This window comes from Thunnus maccoyii, chromosome 19, assembly GCF_910596095.1.
Source record: "Thunnus maccoyii chromosome 19, fThuMac1.1, whole genome shotgun sequence".
Lineage (NCBI taxonomy): Eukaryota > Metazoa > Chordata > Actinopteri > Scombriformes > Scombridae > Thunnus > Thunnus maccoyii.
In genome coordinates, this window is record NC_056551.1 from 25,620,701 (window position 1) to 25,637,103 (window position 16,403).

At 37.0% G+C, this 16,403-nt stretch overlaps 1 protein-coding gene across 1 annotated transcript; it reads right to left on the bottom strand.

Moving 5' to 3' along the window:
* Positions 1 to 2,100: 2,100 nt before the first annotated feature.
* Positions 2,101 to 16,401, bottom strand: slc25a1b (slc25a1 solute carrier family 25 member 1b). Its single transcript, XM_042394804.1, has 9 exons — positions 15,962 to 16,401; positions 9,374 to 9,481; positions 8,479 to 8,578; positions 7,603 to 7,741; positions 5,742 to 5,826; positions 5,396 to 5,500; positions 5,179 to 5,294; positions 5,005 to 5,078; positions 2,101 to 3,841 (listed from the first exon to the last, which is right to left on the bottom strand). Exons 1-9 carry the CDS (start codon positions 16,071 to 16,073, stop codon positions 3,727 to 3,729), a joined length of 954 nt encoding a protein of 317 aa, XP_042250738.1. The 5' UTR covers positions 16,074 to 16,401; the 3' UTR covers positions 2,101 to 3,726.
* Positions 16,402 to 16,403: the final 2 nt, after the last annotated feature.

Below are 16,403 nucleotides of genomic sequence, written 5' to 3' on the forward strand. Positions count from 1 at the left end.
ATTATTTAATACAGCAAAACAAATGAAAATTGCATGGCCAAAAATATCGGTACCCTTAACTTAATATTTTATAGCACAGCCTTTGGAGGCAATAACTGCAGTCAAGTGCTTTCTGTAACTCTGAATAAGGTTTCTACACTTCTTCACTGGTAGTTCGGTCAACTCTTCTGAAGCAAACTGCTCCAGTTCTCTCAGGTTTGATGGGTGCTGTCTCCCAACTGCAGGTTTCAGCTCTTTCCACAGATGTTGGATTCAGATCAGGACTCCTAGCAGGCCACTTCAGAACAGTCCAATGTTTTCTTCTTGCTTTTTGATGTATGTTTGGGGTCATTATCCTGCTGGAAGACCCATGATCTGCGACTAAGACACAGCTTTCTGACACTGGGCTGTATGTTTCGCTCCTAAATGCCTTGATAGTCTTCTGATTTCATTGTGCTGCACAGATTCAAGGTGCCTGAGGCAGCAAAGCAACCCCAAAACATCACTGAGCCTCCTCCATGTTTCACAGTTGTCATGGTGTTCTTTTAAGGCTTCATATTTTCCTCTGTAAATATAGGGTTGGTGTGATTTACCAAACAGCTCTAATTCTGTTTCATCTGTCCAAACCACTTTCTTCCAGAGGGACTGTAGCTTGTCAACATGCATTTTGGCAAAGTCAAAAGTTCTCTTTCTTAGAAGTTTTTTTCTACCATGGAGCCCATTTTCATTCAGACAGCGACGGATGGTGCAACTTGAAACTATTGTACCTTGAACTTGAAGATCAGCTTGGATCTGTATTGAAGTTTTCTTTGGTTCTTTCTTGACCACTCAAGCAATTCCTCTTTTCAATCTCAGGCCAATTTTCCTCTTGTGACCACGTCCCGAGATGTCGGCTACAGTTCAATGGCCCTTAAACTTCTTAATAATATTGGCAACAGGAACATCAAGTTCTTGGGAAATGGTCTTGTAACCTTTATGCTGACCATACTTGGCTACTATCTTGTTTCTAATGTCTTCAGACTCTCTAGTTTTCCTTCTGTTTTCCATATTCAATGTGATGCACATGGTGGCACAAAACAGCAGAGTAATTTTCTCCTTTTAAACTGGCTGCATGAGTGATTATAAGATTTAAAACACCCGTGATACTAATTAAAACATAATAGTCTGCTTAAAGTATCACTACAAATCAATTATTTCTTACAACTTCTAAAGGGTAGCAATAATTTTGTCCAAAATATTTTGTAGAATAAGCAGGAATTCAGTTATTTTCACAACTTTTTTACTTTGTTGTACTGTAAACCAAACATAGACATGCATTGATAGTAAAATATCTTTTAATTTCAACACTGTTCAGGGTGAATGGTGCATTATGTTAATAAAATACAAAGGTATCAATAATTCCAGCCACGTCTGTAAGTGCATTATGAAGGGATCTTCTAATGGTCAGTATGAATAAGAGGAATAATTACAGGAAGAAAAACAGGTTTCAATGTTCATTTGGGTTCCTGACTAGTTTAAGAAAGACCTGAATGGTAAAAATGAGACCTGGATGATATTTGAAATGAATACGACAACGTTAACGGTCCGATCCAATGTTTATTTGTGAGCATACATATTAGAACTCGTTAGACTGAAGGCACAATACTGGATTTTAACTACTGGGGAAATTTCATCTGTTAAAGGAAAGCTTCACAATTTTCAAGTCTCTCTTAAAAACAATAGTCAGGAGGCCATATGAAGAGGGAAACCGTTTTTTCTTGCTGTAATCATTCCTCCTGTTCATACTGGTCATTAAAAAATCTGTTCCTAATGCGCTTACAATGTAAGAGATGACTAACATCCAAAGTCCTCGTTTTATGCAAAAAGATATTCAAAACTTTATCTAAAGCTAAGTTGAGGCCATCCAAATTAGTCAAATCAAGTCGATATCTTCCAAAGTTCCAGTTGTTTTAGTACAAAGATATCGAGTTGATTTGACTCATTTGAGTGGCTGAAGTCTCAAACTACCTTCAGATAAAGTTTAGAATATCTTTTTGCATAAAACGAGGACTGTGGATTTTTTTTGTCTGCCATCACTTACATTGTAAACGCATTTGAAGGGATCTTCTAAAGGTCAGTATGAACAGGAGGAACGATTACAGCAAGGTAAACCTGTTACAGTGTTCATTTGGGCTCCTGACTGTTGTTTTAATACTGACATGAAACATGATGAACCTCTATCCTTTAATATGAAAAATCCAAAAGATATTTAAATATCTGACATATGTCTACATGGATGCAAGGTCAGGTTGAAGCTCAAGCTGAAAAATGTAGTTTAAAAGTAAACATTGTGCGTCCAAAACATTGTGTAATGAGCAAAACAATTAACTGCATTGCATGTAAACGTGCCAGATTCACAAGCTACAAACTCCAGTCTTTAACATGGTATTATATCTCTGAGCAGCAGTTGGCACATTGGATTATCAGTTGATATAAAAGTAAAGGCAATTAATATCACATAGTTAAAAAATTAAAAACTGAATCTGCAATAAAATCTATCCTGAACCACTCGTCCTCAATGGAATGAGATGGAAGGCACTATTATATATGGCATTTCTCAAACAGGCATGTCTATGCAATGAAGGCAATTAAAATTTTAGAAGCAAAAAAATAAAATAAAATAAAAAAATGGAAATACTAGCAGTTACAATGAATTGAGAAGATATATACAATTCAGAAATATCTCAGATACCGCCTGGAATTAAACATCTGGCACCACTGCAATGTGTGCAACTGAGTACATATTTGTTAACGGATCTGTAGTGACTACATACATACAACATTCAATCATTCTTAATCTCAAAAGATCTAAAAATGAATCATACAATACATAGGCACTTTTTATAGCATCAATCTAGTACGTTAATTGATTTAAAAACAGCTCTGCAAAGTAAAAGTGAACTATTGTGAAACTGTTTTGTGGAAATACGCATTTCAAAATAAAATGTGTACGTATGCAACATAATTTTAAAAAAAACCTACACCTCCATGAATCCCACAATCTTGATTAATTTAACAATCTTGATTTAAGGCATTTAGTTCTTAATGTACCCTTTAGCTTTTGCAGCATGTCACATCTGAATTTAATGTTTCTGACATCAGGTAGAGAATGTGTCTTTAAAAAAAAAAAAGAAAGAAAAAGAAACAAAAATTGAAATATTTGCATATAAAAAGGGCTTTAAAATGTATGATCTCTGGTATCATCTGTCATCTTCAAGTATAATTTCTTTGTCTATAGTGTCTAAATCACATTATGTTGGGTCGGGTATTGGTTCCTCGTTGATTAAGTACACACAGTATTTGTTTCACTGAACGCAAAGCACTGTACTGTAAGTGAGACACTTCTCTGTACCAGCAGTGTTCCCATTTCTCTAGTCAAGCAGGTCTAGTCCTAAATAAATGCCCCGTTCCTTTCCCTGAGCTCTTAAGGAACTTCCCCCCCCTCTGGAATTTAAAGTGTAAGCATTGATTCTGCAACCTGGAGCTTTTTTTTCATGCAGATTCCACTTGCAATAGCTTTGTTATAAATAAAAAATCAAGAACATACCAATCCCTTTCTTTCTTTCTTTCTGTGAATCACTTAGAGGTAGTTATTAGAACCTAGAAGCAGGGTTTAAGGAGATTGGTGGGGGACTTGGCCATTGTTAGGGTTAGATTGTGGATGGCCCGTCCTAACACTCCTGCTTGTGTAGCACCAGGGTGTCCATTTCAGTCCGTCTTCCAAACTACGTTGAGGAGCTTCACAACTTCCTCATAAATGATGAAGACTATGGCCACGTCCATACATACTCGACCTAGCCGAGGCACAGTACCTTTGTAGAACCTGAATGGCACAAAGAAAGAGAGTGAAAATGTTATTTCAAGACAATATCAGGCACTAAAAGATGCAAAAAAAGGTAACAAATACAAGTCACAGAGGTAATCTAGAAATGTATTATTCTAGGCATAACAACACTACAACTAATACTACTAATAACTTTATTATTACTATTTTAAAAACATCCAAAATGGTGGCTAAAAGTCATGGCAGACATAGTAAGTCCCAGATACATATCTAACATATGAACTTGCACATCAGTGTGTGTTTACATAACCAAGCGGAGGGAGAATAAAAGTGGTCCCAGGATGGTACCATGAGGTATCCCACAGGAGTACAATCCCAAGAACTGACTTCTTGTCGAGGTGGAGAAGCATGTTTAACGAATTTAACACTATGAGGACGGTAAATCTTGGGTTGGCTGGGTACTGCCCAAGTTAAGAATTCTAAATATAAAATACTGTGACTAATTTTCCTGGTGAAATACTGCAAAATGTTAGCTAACTATTATAATCATAGCAGCTGCGTGTCAAGTAGCTTTTATCTGATAAAAAACTGTATCTATTTTGTATCTATCGATCGTAAACAGAATATCTGAGGTTGCATATTGGGCTTTGGGAAACAGCAATCAACATTTTTCACCATTTTCTGACACTTCATAAACCAAACGACTCATCTATTAATTGAGAAAATAATCAAAAGATTAATCGATAATGAAGATAATTGTTAGCTGCAGCCCTAAATAATATATTAGCCAACTGTCCCTGTACTGAGTGGGATATTTTACAGTTGAAAAATAAACCTATAAATGCTCTCTAGAGGACAAACTATGAAATGGAAACACTGTCCAAACAGTCCAAAACCCAAAGATATTCCATTCACTATCATGTATTCTTAAATCATCACATTTGAGAAGCTGCAACCATCAAATGTTTGGTATCTTTGCTTAATAAATGCCTAAAATGATTATTTGTTTATCAAAATAGTTACAAATTAAGTTTCTGTTGGCTGATTAATCAATTAATTGATGAATCGTTGCAGCTCAACTTAAAAGACTCCAATTGTCAGTATTATGAGGCTGCTTTCTGAGACATCCAGCGATTGCAAACTCTTTCTCTCGTCTGTCAGTTATTCTCCGTTAATCACATCAATTCTTCATATGAACTTACGCCATCGGTCCCTCATGTTTCATGATCTTGACGGCACAGTCCAGTGTGCTTTTGTACTTGTGAGCTTCAAGACCCTGTTGAGTAACACACATGCATATATACATACATGTTAGTCACTATGCTCATGGTTCAATTATGACATTTTGAAGAAGTGAACATATTATTCAAACAAACCTGCATTCTAGTTTTAATGACATCCAGCGGAGTGTTTCCGAACACACTGGCAGCACCAGCAACAGCTCCAAACATTCCAGTTATCAGAGGGTTAATGGCTTTGTTGGGGTCATCACCTTGGTGTTAGAAAATACACAAGAAGATAAGTCTTTGGCTGCGTTGATGGTTGTATGTAGGATGGAGACGATTATAAAGAACAATTCATCCACTCACTCACCTTTGTACCAGTTCCTCAGTGAAGTCATGACATAAAAGCGGATGGCCTGGTTGGAACCTTGTTTCAGCACCGTGGCGGTTAGGCCTTGATAAGTCCCCTTCAGGCCTGAAGATACATCAGCGTTATCAGCTTTCTAGTTTCATTTCTACGTCACCAACACTTATATTAATTAACTTTTAGGAGTAATGAAGCTAAAGATTAATATTATCCTCTAAATTATAGATGTGATGATTCAAATCCATGAGAAACATCCTGAAGAGTAATTTTCTATTGTGTGGTGGAGATGGAGCAATAGGTGGCAGTAAAAAAGCTACTGACCATGCACAAAGGAAGAAACCCTCCTTACCTTCAGATCTAATTATTTCCCTCACTCCATGGAAAAATCCCTTGTACTTTGGGTTCGCTGATGTCTGATCATGGATGAATTTGACCTAAAATGACATCATAACAATGATTAATAAATGAAACAAGGCAAATGTCAGAGAATCAAAACAGAAACGATTGCAGTAGCTGCAAAAATCCGACACATTAGGATTCTGCTGACAGCAACTCTACAATGTGCAAGACAGCATTAGTTTATTTGCGTTGAAGTACAATAGATCATTAACTCGTGAGGGGGAACTTTCCTTTCTGCTTTTGATGACAGATTTACAACAAAAATCGACAAAGACAGGAAATGACATTTTGAGATTTCTTATTTAACGCACAAAGAACATCTTCCGTCAGGCAGGAGACATTTTGATGTGTAATGGTGGTCAGTAGGATTCTGTTTAGTTCATAAATGACCAACTTAGACACAAGGGTATTAGAGAAGTAACTGAATTTAGAAGCATGTCCTGAACTGTATCCTGAGCGTGTTCTTTCCATGACATTAATGGCGCAAACTAAAGCCGAATGGAAACCCTGTCTCCTGTACATAGACATGTTGTCTGCAGACTTTTTTAGTTACACAATGGTCAAAGGTCCATTTTGAAACATTTTTCCAGTTGAGAATAAAAATTACACAGTATGTAGTTGTGTGTCTTTGGTTGGTCAGTTGCCTGTTATAGACCTACATTCAGAAGCAGAAGAAGTGAATAAAGTCTGAAAACCTTTCTTGGTCCTTTAATGTTAAACCTGCAACACAAGATTAAAGCTGCACTGATCAATATTTTTATATTAATAAAGAGAAAAAGTAGATATATTGTAGAATCTTAACAGGAAAGAACAAATTCAATCACATTACACCTGTTCTCAGATCTCTCCATTGGCTACCACTTATTTTAAGAATTGACTAGAACATTTTCCTCCTTTTCTATAAAGCTCTAAATGGCCCACAGTACCTCTCTGATGTAATCAGTCAAAATGAACCAGATCTCATAGGTCTTCTGGCTTGTAGTTGTTCCAAAAGTTAAAACTAATATTGGTGAAGCAGCTTTCGGTTTTACTGGTCCAAGCTGCTGGAATACATTGCCAGATTGTATTAAATGTGCTCCAACATTAACAGTGTTTAAAGCAGACTAAAAACCTTCCTGGTTTCCTGTGCATTTGATTAGATTTATTGTGTTTAAAGTGCTGGATTTGTTCTACTTGGTTGTCTACATTCATGTGTATGTTTTTGCATACGTATACTGTATGTATATATGCTGTACATACAGTACATGTTTATATTTTTTAATATGAGGCACACTGAATCTCCCCTGGAATGAAATGCGCTATAAAAGTAAAATTTGCTTTTGATTAACTCACAGAGATTTATCCCGACTCTGCACTTCACCTCAGCTCTATTAAGCATTTTAGCACCTTTCAGCTCATTGTTTTGGTTTCACCGCCCACAACTTTACTGATTTGTTCACTTCGTACAGTGCTCATAAACTTTATCCGGACACAGGTAGATGTTTTCAACAAAAAAAGCCACCATACGCTTCCTGTTGAGCACCACATGGCAGAAAGGCATAGTTAGCTACTAGCGGCAAATATAGTGGAGCATTTAGCAGCGAAAATGAGGGTTAAAATTTGATTTATATTCACCAAAATCACAGCTCCAAATGATTGCTAATGATGCTCCACATCTAGCTGGAACTATCAGTTGTTTCAACTGTTTGCTAACACATTGGCCATATCAGTTATATAAGGTGATATTACAGTGTCAGTGTTGTGCTTATACATTAACCCTTAATAGCCAAAAAAAATATTGAATGCAGGTGTAATGATGCAGTTTTTTTTACCTTTACTGTCTCCATAGGACAGACTACGACGACAGCCTCTGCAACTCCAGCACCAAGACCACATAAGAATCCTCGCTTGCTGTCCAGTTTACCGCTTTCATCACGCATCTTATTACTAAGGAACTCAAACACTCCAAATCTGTAAGTTAACAGAGAATAAAAATAAGATTAATGACCATAATTAGAAAATAATATTTACTTTTTTCTAAGGTACCCTTTGTAAAGGGTTTATAATTTGTAGTGGCTTTACAGGGGGGATAAATACCTGCCAAATTACCTGCCAACCTAAACATCATTAATAAATATTTGTCAGTTTATAAGGGCTGCGCTTAACATTCATTTCACAAAGTTGTTCATCACAGTTTCGAAAGCTCTTGTTTTGTCCAACCAACAAGATTTTTTTTGGTTGATAAATAACTATAACAATAAATAATTAATCAGTTATCTAAATTGTTGCAGGTTAACAAATCAATTAAACGATTAATTGTTTCAGTTTTTCAACTTAAAAACACTTTATAAAGGATGCCTCATGCAGCTACATTGGAAATAAGGTGTCTGTGTTTCACATTTAAGGCAACAGTTTTGATGAATGATTAATCGTTTTAGTCATTTTTATGCAAAAATTAGCTGGTTTCAGTTTCTCAAATGTGATGATTTCATGCTTTTTCTTTGTCTAACTGACTGTAAACTGAATATCTTTGTTGTTTGGACTGTTGGTTGGAAAAAACAAGACATCTGAGAACATCTCCTTTGACTCTGGAAAATTATAATGGTCATTTTTCACTATTTTCTGACATTTTAAAGACCAAACGATGAATCAATAGAGAACAGCCCTATTTCACATGTATGATAGGTTGTGGTGTTACGGTGCAGTACCTGACAGCTGCTTTAGGTATAGAGCCATAAAGCAGTGAGCTTAGACCTCTGTAAAGACCCCTCACCCCATGACTGTTCACCGTCTGCTTCACACAGTCAACTGTGGGAGAAAGAACAGGGAAGAGAGGGTGGGATAAATGAAAAAAGAAGAGATAAATAATATGAAAACAAGGCAAGACACTGATTTATTGTACTTGTAGCAAAAGACTACTTCACCGCTGCCCAGAAAAGCTCACTCGATTAATCAGCAGCTGCATTGTTACAGAAATCCTGATATAAAGGTGAAGTTGTTAAAAGAAGAGGGAATTTCTGGGTTCCACATGTGTCTATTGCAGCTAAAACAACAGCCCTTCATACTGAGTTTCTGCAGACAAACATCCACTATGCCAAAGTTCACAAACTCTTATCAAACTAACTTACTACACAAACACACATCTGTTTGTTCATGTGTCCACTAAATTCTGCAATAACACGACGTCAGAACTTACAATGGATTGTTAGTCAAACAAGATATTTAATGAAATCTAAAAGCATGTACAGCATTGATACTTTGGACTCTTTGGTCAATTGAGACGACTGCTAATTAATCAACAACATCAATCATGAATCAACAACCACGGTGAACAGCTGTGGACAACAATTACACTCAAAACAGTCACTTCCTAATGTTTTTGTCTCGGCATTAACTGATTATATCTGAAAGAAAACTACGGAAATTCTGAGCGGAGCTGAATGAAACTATTCAATAATGTTTGGGTAAGTGTATAAAAAAAAGTGTAAAGGAAATATGGTTGTATTATCATCACATGTGATCATAGCAATGAAATTAAAGTCACATTCAACAACTAATTTCAATAGTTCAGGTATAAAAACAAGACATTGAACATAAACTCACCGATGCCTTTGTATTTTGGAGGATTCGCCTTCTCGTCGAGCTGCAGCTGTGTTTTAACGTACTCTGTAGGGAAGGTGATACAGATCTCAATGCCTCCTGCGATTCCACCTGAAATATCAGAAAAACACTCCATTAAGCACAGATTTTAAACGAGAGAGAGACAAAAACATGAACAAGTTTCTTCTGTCAACACACAAGTGCATTTTCAAGAAGAAAGAAGCTTTAATTTGACAAACTGCACCAACACACCAAACACTCACAGACAAAAACATTCACAAAACCAATTATTGATTGTAAAAATCAAGGTTTTCTTTACAATCTACTTTCCAAATACAATTTCTTGAATAATAATATTTGACACCCCTGCAGAATACCATCTATTTGCAATGTTGTGCTCTGAAAGTAATTCATTAGAAAATTATATTTTATACTTTAAAACTTGTTTCAAAAACTAAAACGTTTGGTTTAAATAGGGAAGGTTAATGATTAATCATACTGTCTTGTACTTTAAAAGTATTCTTTCAGTATTTTTTCATATTTAATAGTAAAACAATGCGCTTCACAAATAGTGAAAAATACACATAAAATACACAAAAAACACATAAAAAGATGCAAGACAATGTGCTTCACAAATAATGAAAAATACACATAAAATACACAAAGGTAGCAATTAAAAGAGATATTTAAAAATGAATAAAATTAGCACTAAATAAATACCAAGTAATACTGCGGAAATGAAGTAAAATACAGTAAAAATTTCTACGTAAAAGATAAGTTTTAAGTTTTGAGCAAGGTGCACATTAGTAGTCATCAGAAGAAGTCTACATTGTAAAAGATTGCTGCATGCATGTTTGCTTTACGATATTTCACCAACAAACCAGCTCCACCTTAAAACTCTGGCGCTCACACATCTGCCGTTCAACAGCAAACACGCAGCCGGCTACTGATTGGCTCGGCTGATCTCAGTGTGACTGAACTTAGAGATACTCCCCTTGGCCTCAGGCCAAAATCAAGGGGGTGTGTAGCCTTCAGAGCACATACTGTTCACTACATTACCGCTCATCAACACAGACCAGCAGTCAGTTAGTCGTCCACTCACTCTGATGCACTTAGGAGTTTGCATAAAGTGGAGGAAAGGAAACGAAAAGGTTTCTGAAACAAAAAACAACAAAAAAGTTTGAAAAAATTGGACAAAAGATCCAACTATGTCTGCCTGGATTCAGTCAGCTCAGTTTTATGTTTATTTAAGGCTTGACTTGCAAGTATTTGTTAAAACATATCAGTTTTTTTTTGCAGCAGTGGTGAAAATTCAACAGAAAACTGATTTAAAAAAAGCTTTCGTGTGAACAGCAGAAGTTTTTTTTTAGGGCAACTTGGAGAAAACACTTATACAAGCATGATTTCATCTTCTTTACCCATTCATAAAAGGGCTATTTGTTGATGCTTGAGGTTTAACATGCATTCTTTCTACCAAAATGCCATGCAGAGAAACCCAACACACAAATAGTTGTAGCCTACACTCAGACATGCAAGTCAGGCTGCTTGTGCATGTACGATCCTAAGATTATAATTCAACTAGTCTGTTTTTTTGTTTGTTTTTTCCACAAAGACACCAAACTACCCAACGGAAATCTTTAATGACACACCCAGGCATTCCTTTGGTTAGATGCTGGCTTTACAACTATAGCTGTAACTACAAATTAAAGCGGATTCAAAAACAATCCACACCATCATCATCATCATCATCATCTGCAAACAAAGCCTCCATGTTGTACCTGCATCACGTCCCCGGTATTCAAGCAGCTGGAAAAAAGATAAAGGAACCAGTTTATCAAGTCCAACACGTATGGACACTTTGACAAGTGTGAGGAGAGGTCTCACTAATGCAACAGTAACACAAAACTCAACAGAAGAAGCTGCAACGATCAGTCAATCGAAAGAAAATTAATCATCAACTACTTTGATATTCGATTAATTGTTCAAGGTTTTCTTCAAGCAAAAATTCTGATGATTTGATGGCTCTGTGTTCTTAGGATTTTGGGGGTTTTGGTCAGACAAAACAAGATGTTTAATGACGTCACCTTGTGCGCTTTTCACAGTTTCTTGATGTTTTGTAGAACAAATGATTAATCTGGAAAATAATGAATGCAGATTAATCAATAAAAAACAGCTGGTTGCAGCTTTAATTGAGACACCAAAATCCTCTGAGACACCTTTATCAAGACAGACATTTATTCTTTTTAAAGATTTTGGTATTTTTGTCTTTATTGGACAGTCGAAAGTGCACAGAGAGCCAGGATAGGAAAGGTATGAGGCAGGAAATGACCTGCACACGCTGCAGTTATGTAATATGCGTCTTAACTCTGTAGGCTACTAGGACGCTGCAAGACAGACTTTTTGTTAATGGCTGCTTTGCAGGTGTCAGGGTCCTGGTATTGTGCATGCTGGCTCACTTTCATGACTAACAGGGCGACTTAAATGGAACAAAACCATCGATTATAAATTTGGTTCCACCTGAGTTTTCCCTGCTAGGACGAGTCAAAATGTCTGATATAAAAAGTGCCTGTCATGTTATGTTTTTGACTCACCTGTATCATAATGTTTTCCACTTATATGTTTACAATCAAAACAGAAAGCTGTGAGTCAAACCCATTCAATGATATTTTGATGATTAAGGCCAGAATAATGTGTGATTACAGTAATTTAAGGCTTTAGTTATGCTAATAGGTGTCATTAATTTATAAAGTTTGCGTGAATATAACGCATAATTCAATTTTAACAACAATCTTCATATCTAATGTTGGGATGTTCAGTTGTATTTTTACTGTCACACTTTTATCACATTTATTTGCCCATTAAATGTGAAGCTACAGCCAGTAGACAGCTAGCTAGTTAGCTTAGATTAGCATAGGGACTGGAAACACAGGGAAAAGTTAGCCTGGGTCTGTCCAAAGGTTGAAAGAAGTCCACTTTCTAGCACCTTTAAAGTTCACTAATTAACACACTACATTTTGTTTGTTTAAGCTGTAGGAACAAGTTGTGGTTTTACTGGCGTTATCTGGTAGATAATTGCTTCACAGTGACTTCCTGTGACAGAGACAGGCTAGAAGTTTCCAGTCTTTATGCTAAGCTAAGATAAACCATTTCTGGTTCTAGCATCTTATTAACCATACAGACATGAGAGATGAGAGTGGTATCCATCTTCTCTCATCAAGAAAAAGTCAAATTATTCCTTTTAAGTGCTGTTTTAGCATTTTTTTTAGATTTGGTTTTGAAGACAACCACAATAAAAGAAACATATCAATAAAGATTACTCAAGAGTTTACCCACAGAGTAATATCTACTCTGTCTGCTTCAATGGGGATCAGTGGTTTTTATAAAGCCTTGGCATGTGACTGAGTCATTTCTCTTCCAGCCAGAGAGTGGCCACTTGTGACTGTCTGATAGCTGCCACGTCATCCTATTAGCTCACACTACTATCAGGATTCATAGAGTGCAAACAAAGTGAGCCGTGTGTTTCGTTTGTTCATCTTAATTTTTGAGGTCGTCCTTACATGTCACGCTTATGCAGGATTCACTTCAAACGTTAGCAACATCATCTGACAACTCAGGAGGGTTGTATGATAACTGAGTTGGCCTTGTGAGAGTTTAAAATACTGTGCGTTGACAAAAATCACATTTTACCCATTAAATTTTGATGTAATTACATTGAATGAGGGACTTCTGCTCACTTGAGGCATCCCTGTTTTCTCATTTTTCAGGCACTTCCAAATAAAAAGTGCCAATTCGAATACAGTACTGACTTTATTTACAGGTTAAAAACTCATAATTACAATAACTCTGACATGACATGAACCCAGCATTAAAATCATAACAATACTAAAAAACACCATCTATCTAGTAGTATTTAATGATCCATGCCACTGATAATTCATCTTGACCGCTCATGCTTGTTTGCAAAAGGTCCTGACTTGTACTTGTGACAGGCGTGTTGTAACCCAGGTGAATGTGTGCTGGGGCTGACAGAGCAATGTGCTTTGTCATCGTGGCTCGCGGAGCTGAACATGAAGGCCCGGGCCTCACTGAGTCCTCTCAGCACACAGTACGAGGGCAGCAGGTCAACAGAAAAACGTCAACCGAACCGCTGAGAGTTAATGCATGTTAAAACTAGAGACAACCGAGCTTTACTGTTGAACTTTTATATGGCTCAAACACGATCGATAGCACCGCTGATTCAGCAGTCGTCAGCTCTTTCTTACTTCCTATTGATGTTGCAATAATTACTGATAATGATTGCCTTTAGTGCTCTGTGTGGAGTTTGAGCAGCTGTCAATGATTAACTGATATCAAAGTTCACGTCAATCAGATTTCTTTGAAAAGGGTCTTTGGCTAAAGTTTACACATCTCAGAGGACATACCAGACAGTCCAACATCAAGCTCCAAGCCAAGTTTTGCCACTGTAGTCTGAGAGGCTGAGATTATCTGTCATGGCAGGTCTGGTAAAACTTATAAGGTAGAAGAAAATTAATGAGATTAGCCATAAATCTGGTCTAAAATGAAAGCAATTTCTGTGGTGCAACAGGATTCTCGCACAGATTTCCACTTGCTTTCGTTGTTTTTGTTCCTACTATGAAGAGAAAAGCAAATAGAGCTGCAACTATTATTATCATTATCAATTAATCTGCTGTTTTATTTCTCGATTGATCATTTTTTCAATGAAACACTTTAAAGTAGGAGAAAATTCACAATTTCCAAAACCTTATGATATCCTATTTAGAGTTGCAACGATTAGTCGTTTAATCAGTTAGTTGATTGACAGGAAATTAATCTTTTGAGTTACTTTTTAAGCAAAAATGCCAAACAGCTGACAGTTTTAGGCTCTCAAATGTGAGATTTGCTGTGTTTTCTGTCTTACATCATGATGGTAGAACAAAAAAATGTGACGTTTTGATGACATCACTTTGGGCTCTTGGAAACCGTGATGGTCGTTTTTCACTGTTCTCTGGTGTTTTATAAACCAAACAATGAATCGATTACTAGAGAAAATAATTGTCAGATTAATCAATAATGAAAATGATTGTTAGTTGCAGCCTTAATTCTATTCAATATTTCAATTTACAATTTAGACGGTTGATCAATTATCAAAACAGTTGCATTTTGTTTCGAACAACTAAGCGATCAATCAGCTAATCGCTGCAGCTCTAAAAGCAAACGTGAACTACATCTGTCCCACTTTCTCCTGCCTGCAGTGCACAAAAATATGTAGAACTGCAACGATTAATCGACCAACAGAAAATTAATCGTCAACTATTTTTGATAGAATCGAATAATCGTTTAATCGAAAATGCCAAATATTTACTGGTTTCTGCTTCTCGTCTGTGATGATTTATTGCTTTTCTTTGTCATACATGATAGTAAACTGATTATCTTACATTACCTTTGACTCTGGGAAATTATAACAGGCATTTTTCACAATTCTCTGATATTTTATAGACATAACAATTATTCAAGAAAATGGATAATGAAAATAATTGTTAGTTGCAGCCCTGTTCCTGAACATTTAAATATCCCCTTCATACATGTACCATAAAAAATACTCTGTTTGGAACAATAATGTTTGTCTGAGAGTATAATTACTATGTTAAAATCCTTAAAATGGCGTCCACTTCTTCTCCCTCATTACAAATTCTGAATCTATGAATATGAAAATATTCATAAATATTTTATTTCTTAAGTGTTCCTGCTGAAGACAAGAAGCCTTTTTCCATTTGCATTTTTGGCCGCACCAAGCCATACCATGCCGCATTAATTTGCGTTTCCATTACTAGTTTAAATGCGTCAAGGTGAGCCGAGTCAGGCCCAAGATGGACCAGTTGGATCAAAGTCTGCCCGAGCCGCCTTCAAGCGGGTTGCGGTGACGTCAGATGGGCTTTGTCATCATTCAGGAATGAGCTGGCTAACTTCTTGTTTAGCCCTCCGCTAACTTGAATGGGATAAAATGATTCTGATTCAAATTTTATCAGACTAAATGGATCAAATGCTGATAGCGAAATGAGTTATTTTGCGGCGGTTGTGATGCTCAAAAAAACCCTAAAGATGTCTAAAACATCACTGTAAAGTCCATTCTTAGTGTTTGTGCACTGGAGGTTTGTGTAAATTGAATATTGGACCATGATTAGCTCCAAACCAGTTGTGATGTCACAAGTCATGCTTGTAGGCCCGCCCCTTAAAATTAAATTTTTAATGAGTTCAGAGAAACTTTCTACTTTTAGCGGTTGAATGTTTAAAAAAAAGCCCCTCAGTGTAAAACTCTGCACATACATCCTTCAGCACAGTGAAACTGAAACATTAAAGTCACAATAAACCAAACACATTTTTTTTTTGTAGAGGGGGCACTTTAAGATCTGTGTAATTGCAGCCGAGGCCTTTGATCTCATCTGCAGATTGAGATTCAGTAATAAAACTTGTAAACAAGTTGAACAGCTTGTGTGTGTGTGTGTGTTAGTGTAAGTGTGAGTGTGTGTGTTGTGTGCAGGAGCGCCTGCAGAAAAACTTGCTCCTGCACGGTCCGGTACAAACTTTTCTTACCTGCCAGGATAGCTTTGCCAGGGTGCGTAAACTTGGCTTTCCCCGCCGGAGCTGCAGCAGCCAGACACTGAGGTCTGTGAAACGGGCTCACGAATCTTGGTTGTCCGGACATGACTGCGATACCACCGGCCTAACTTTTCTGTTTTCTTTTTCTTTCTTTTTTGTGTCAACACGGACTAGCTCGATTGCAGCAAACCCCAATCAGCCTTCAAGCCTTCATGCAGTCTGGGTGCTTTGTGCAGGAGTCGCGATGCAACCATGCAAAGACCAGGAAGGCAGTGCTGATCATTGGACTTAGTACTGATCAAGAGTTGATAATGTCTGTGTACTTTTGACAGTGAAGTTCCCTCCGTGGTACACAGCGGCAGATAGCGTCGAGTCAGTGTTCAATCAGGGCGGGGCAGGCCACCGAACTCACCCTCCCCAACCACCCCATCACGGA

What these genes read in the sequence shown, in the direction of transcription:
- slc25a1b (XM_042394804.1), bottom strand. Translation starts at nt 16,073, where the DNA reads ATGTCCGGACAACCAAGATTCGTGAGCCCGTTTCACAGACCTCAGTGT. An exon ending in TGGCAAAGCTATCCTGGCAG is followed by an intron (nt 9,482 to 15,961) that starts GTAAGAAAAGTT and finishes CTGATATTTCAG; the next exon opens with GTGGAATCGCAGGAGGCATT. An exon ending in TCCAAAATACAAAGGCATCG is followed by an intron (nt 8,579 to 9,373) that starts GTGAGTTTATGT and finishes TTTCTCCCACAG; the next exon opens with TTGACTGTGTGAAGCAGACG.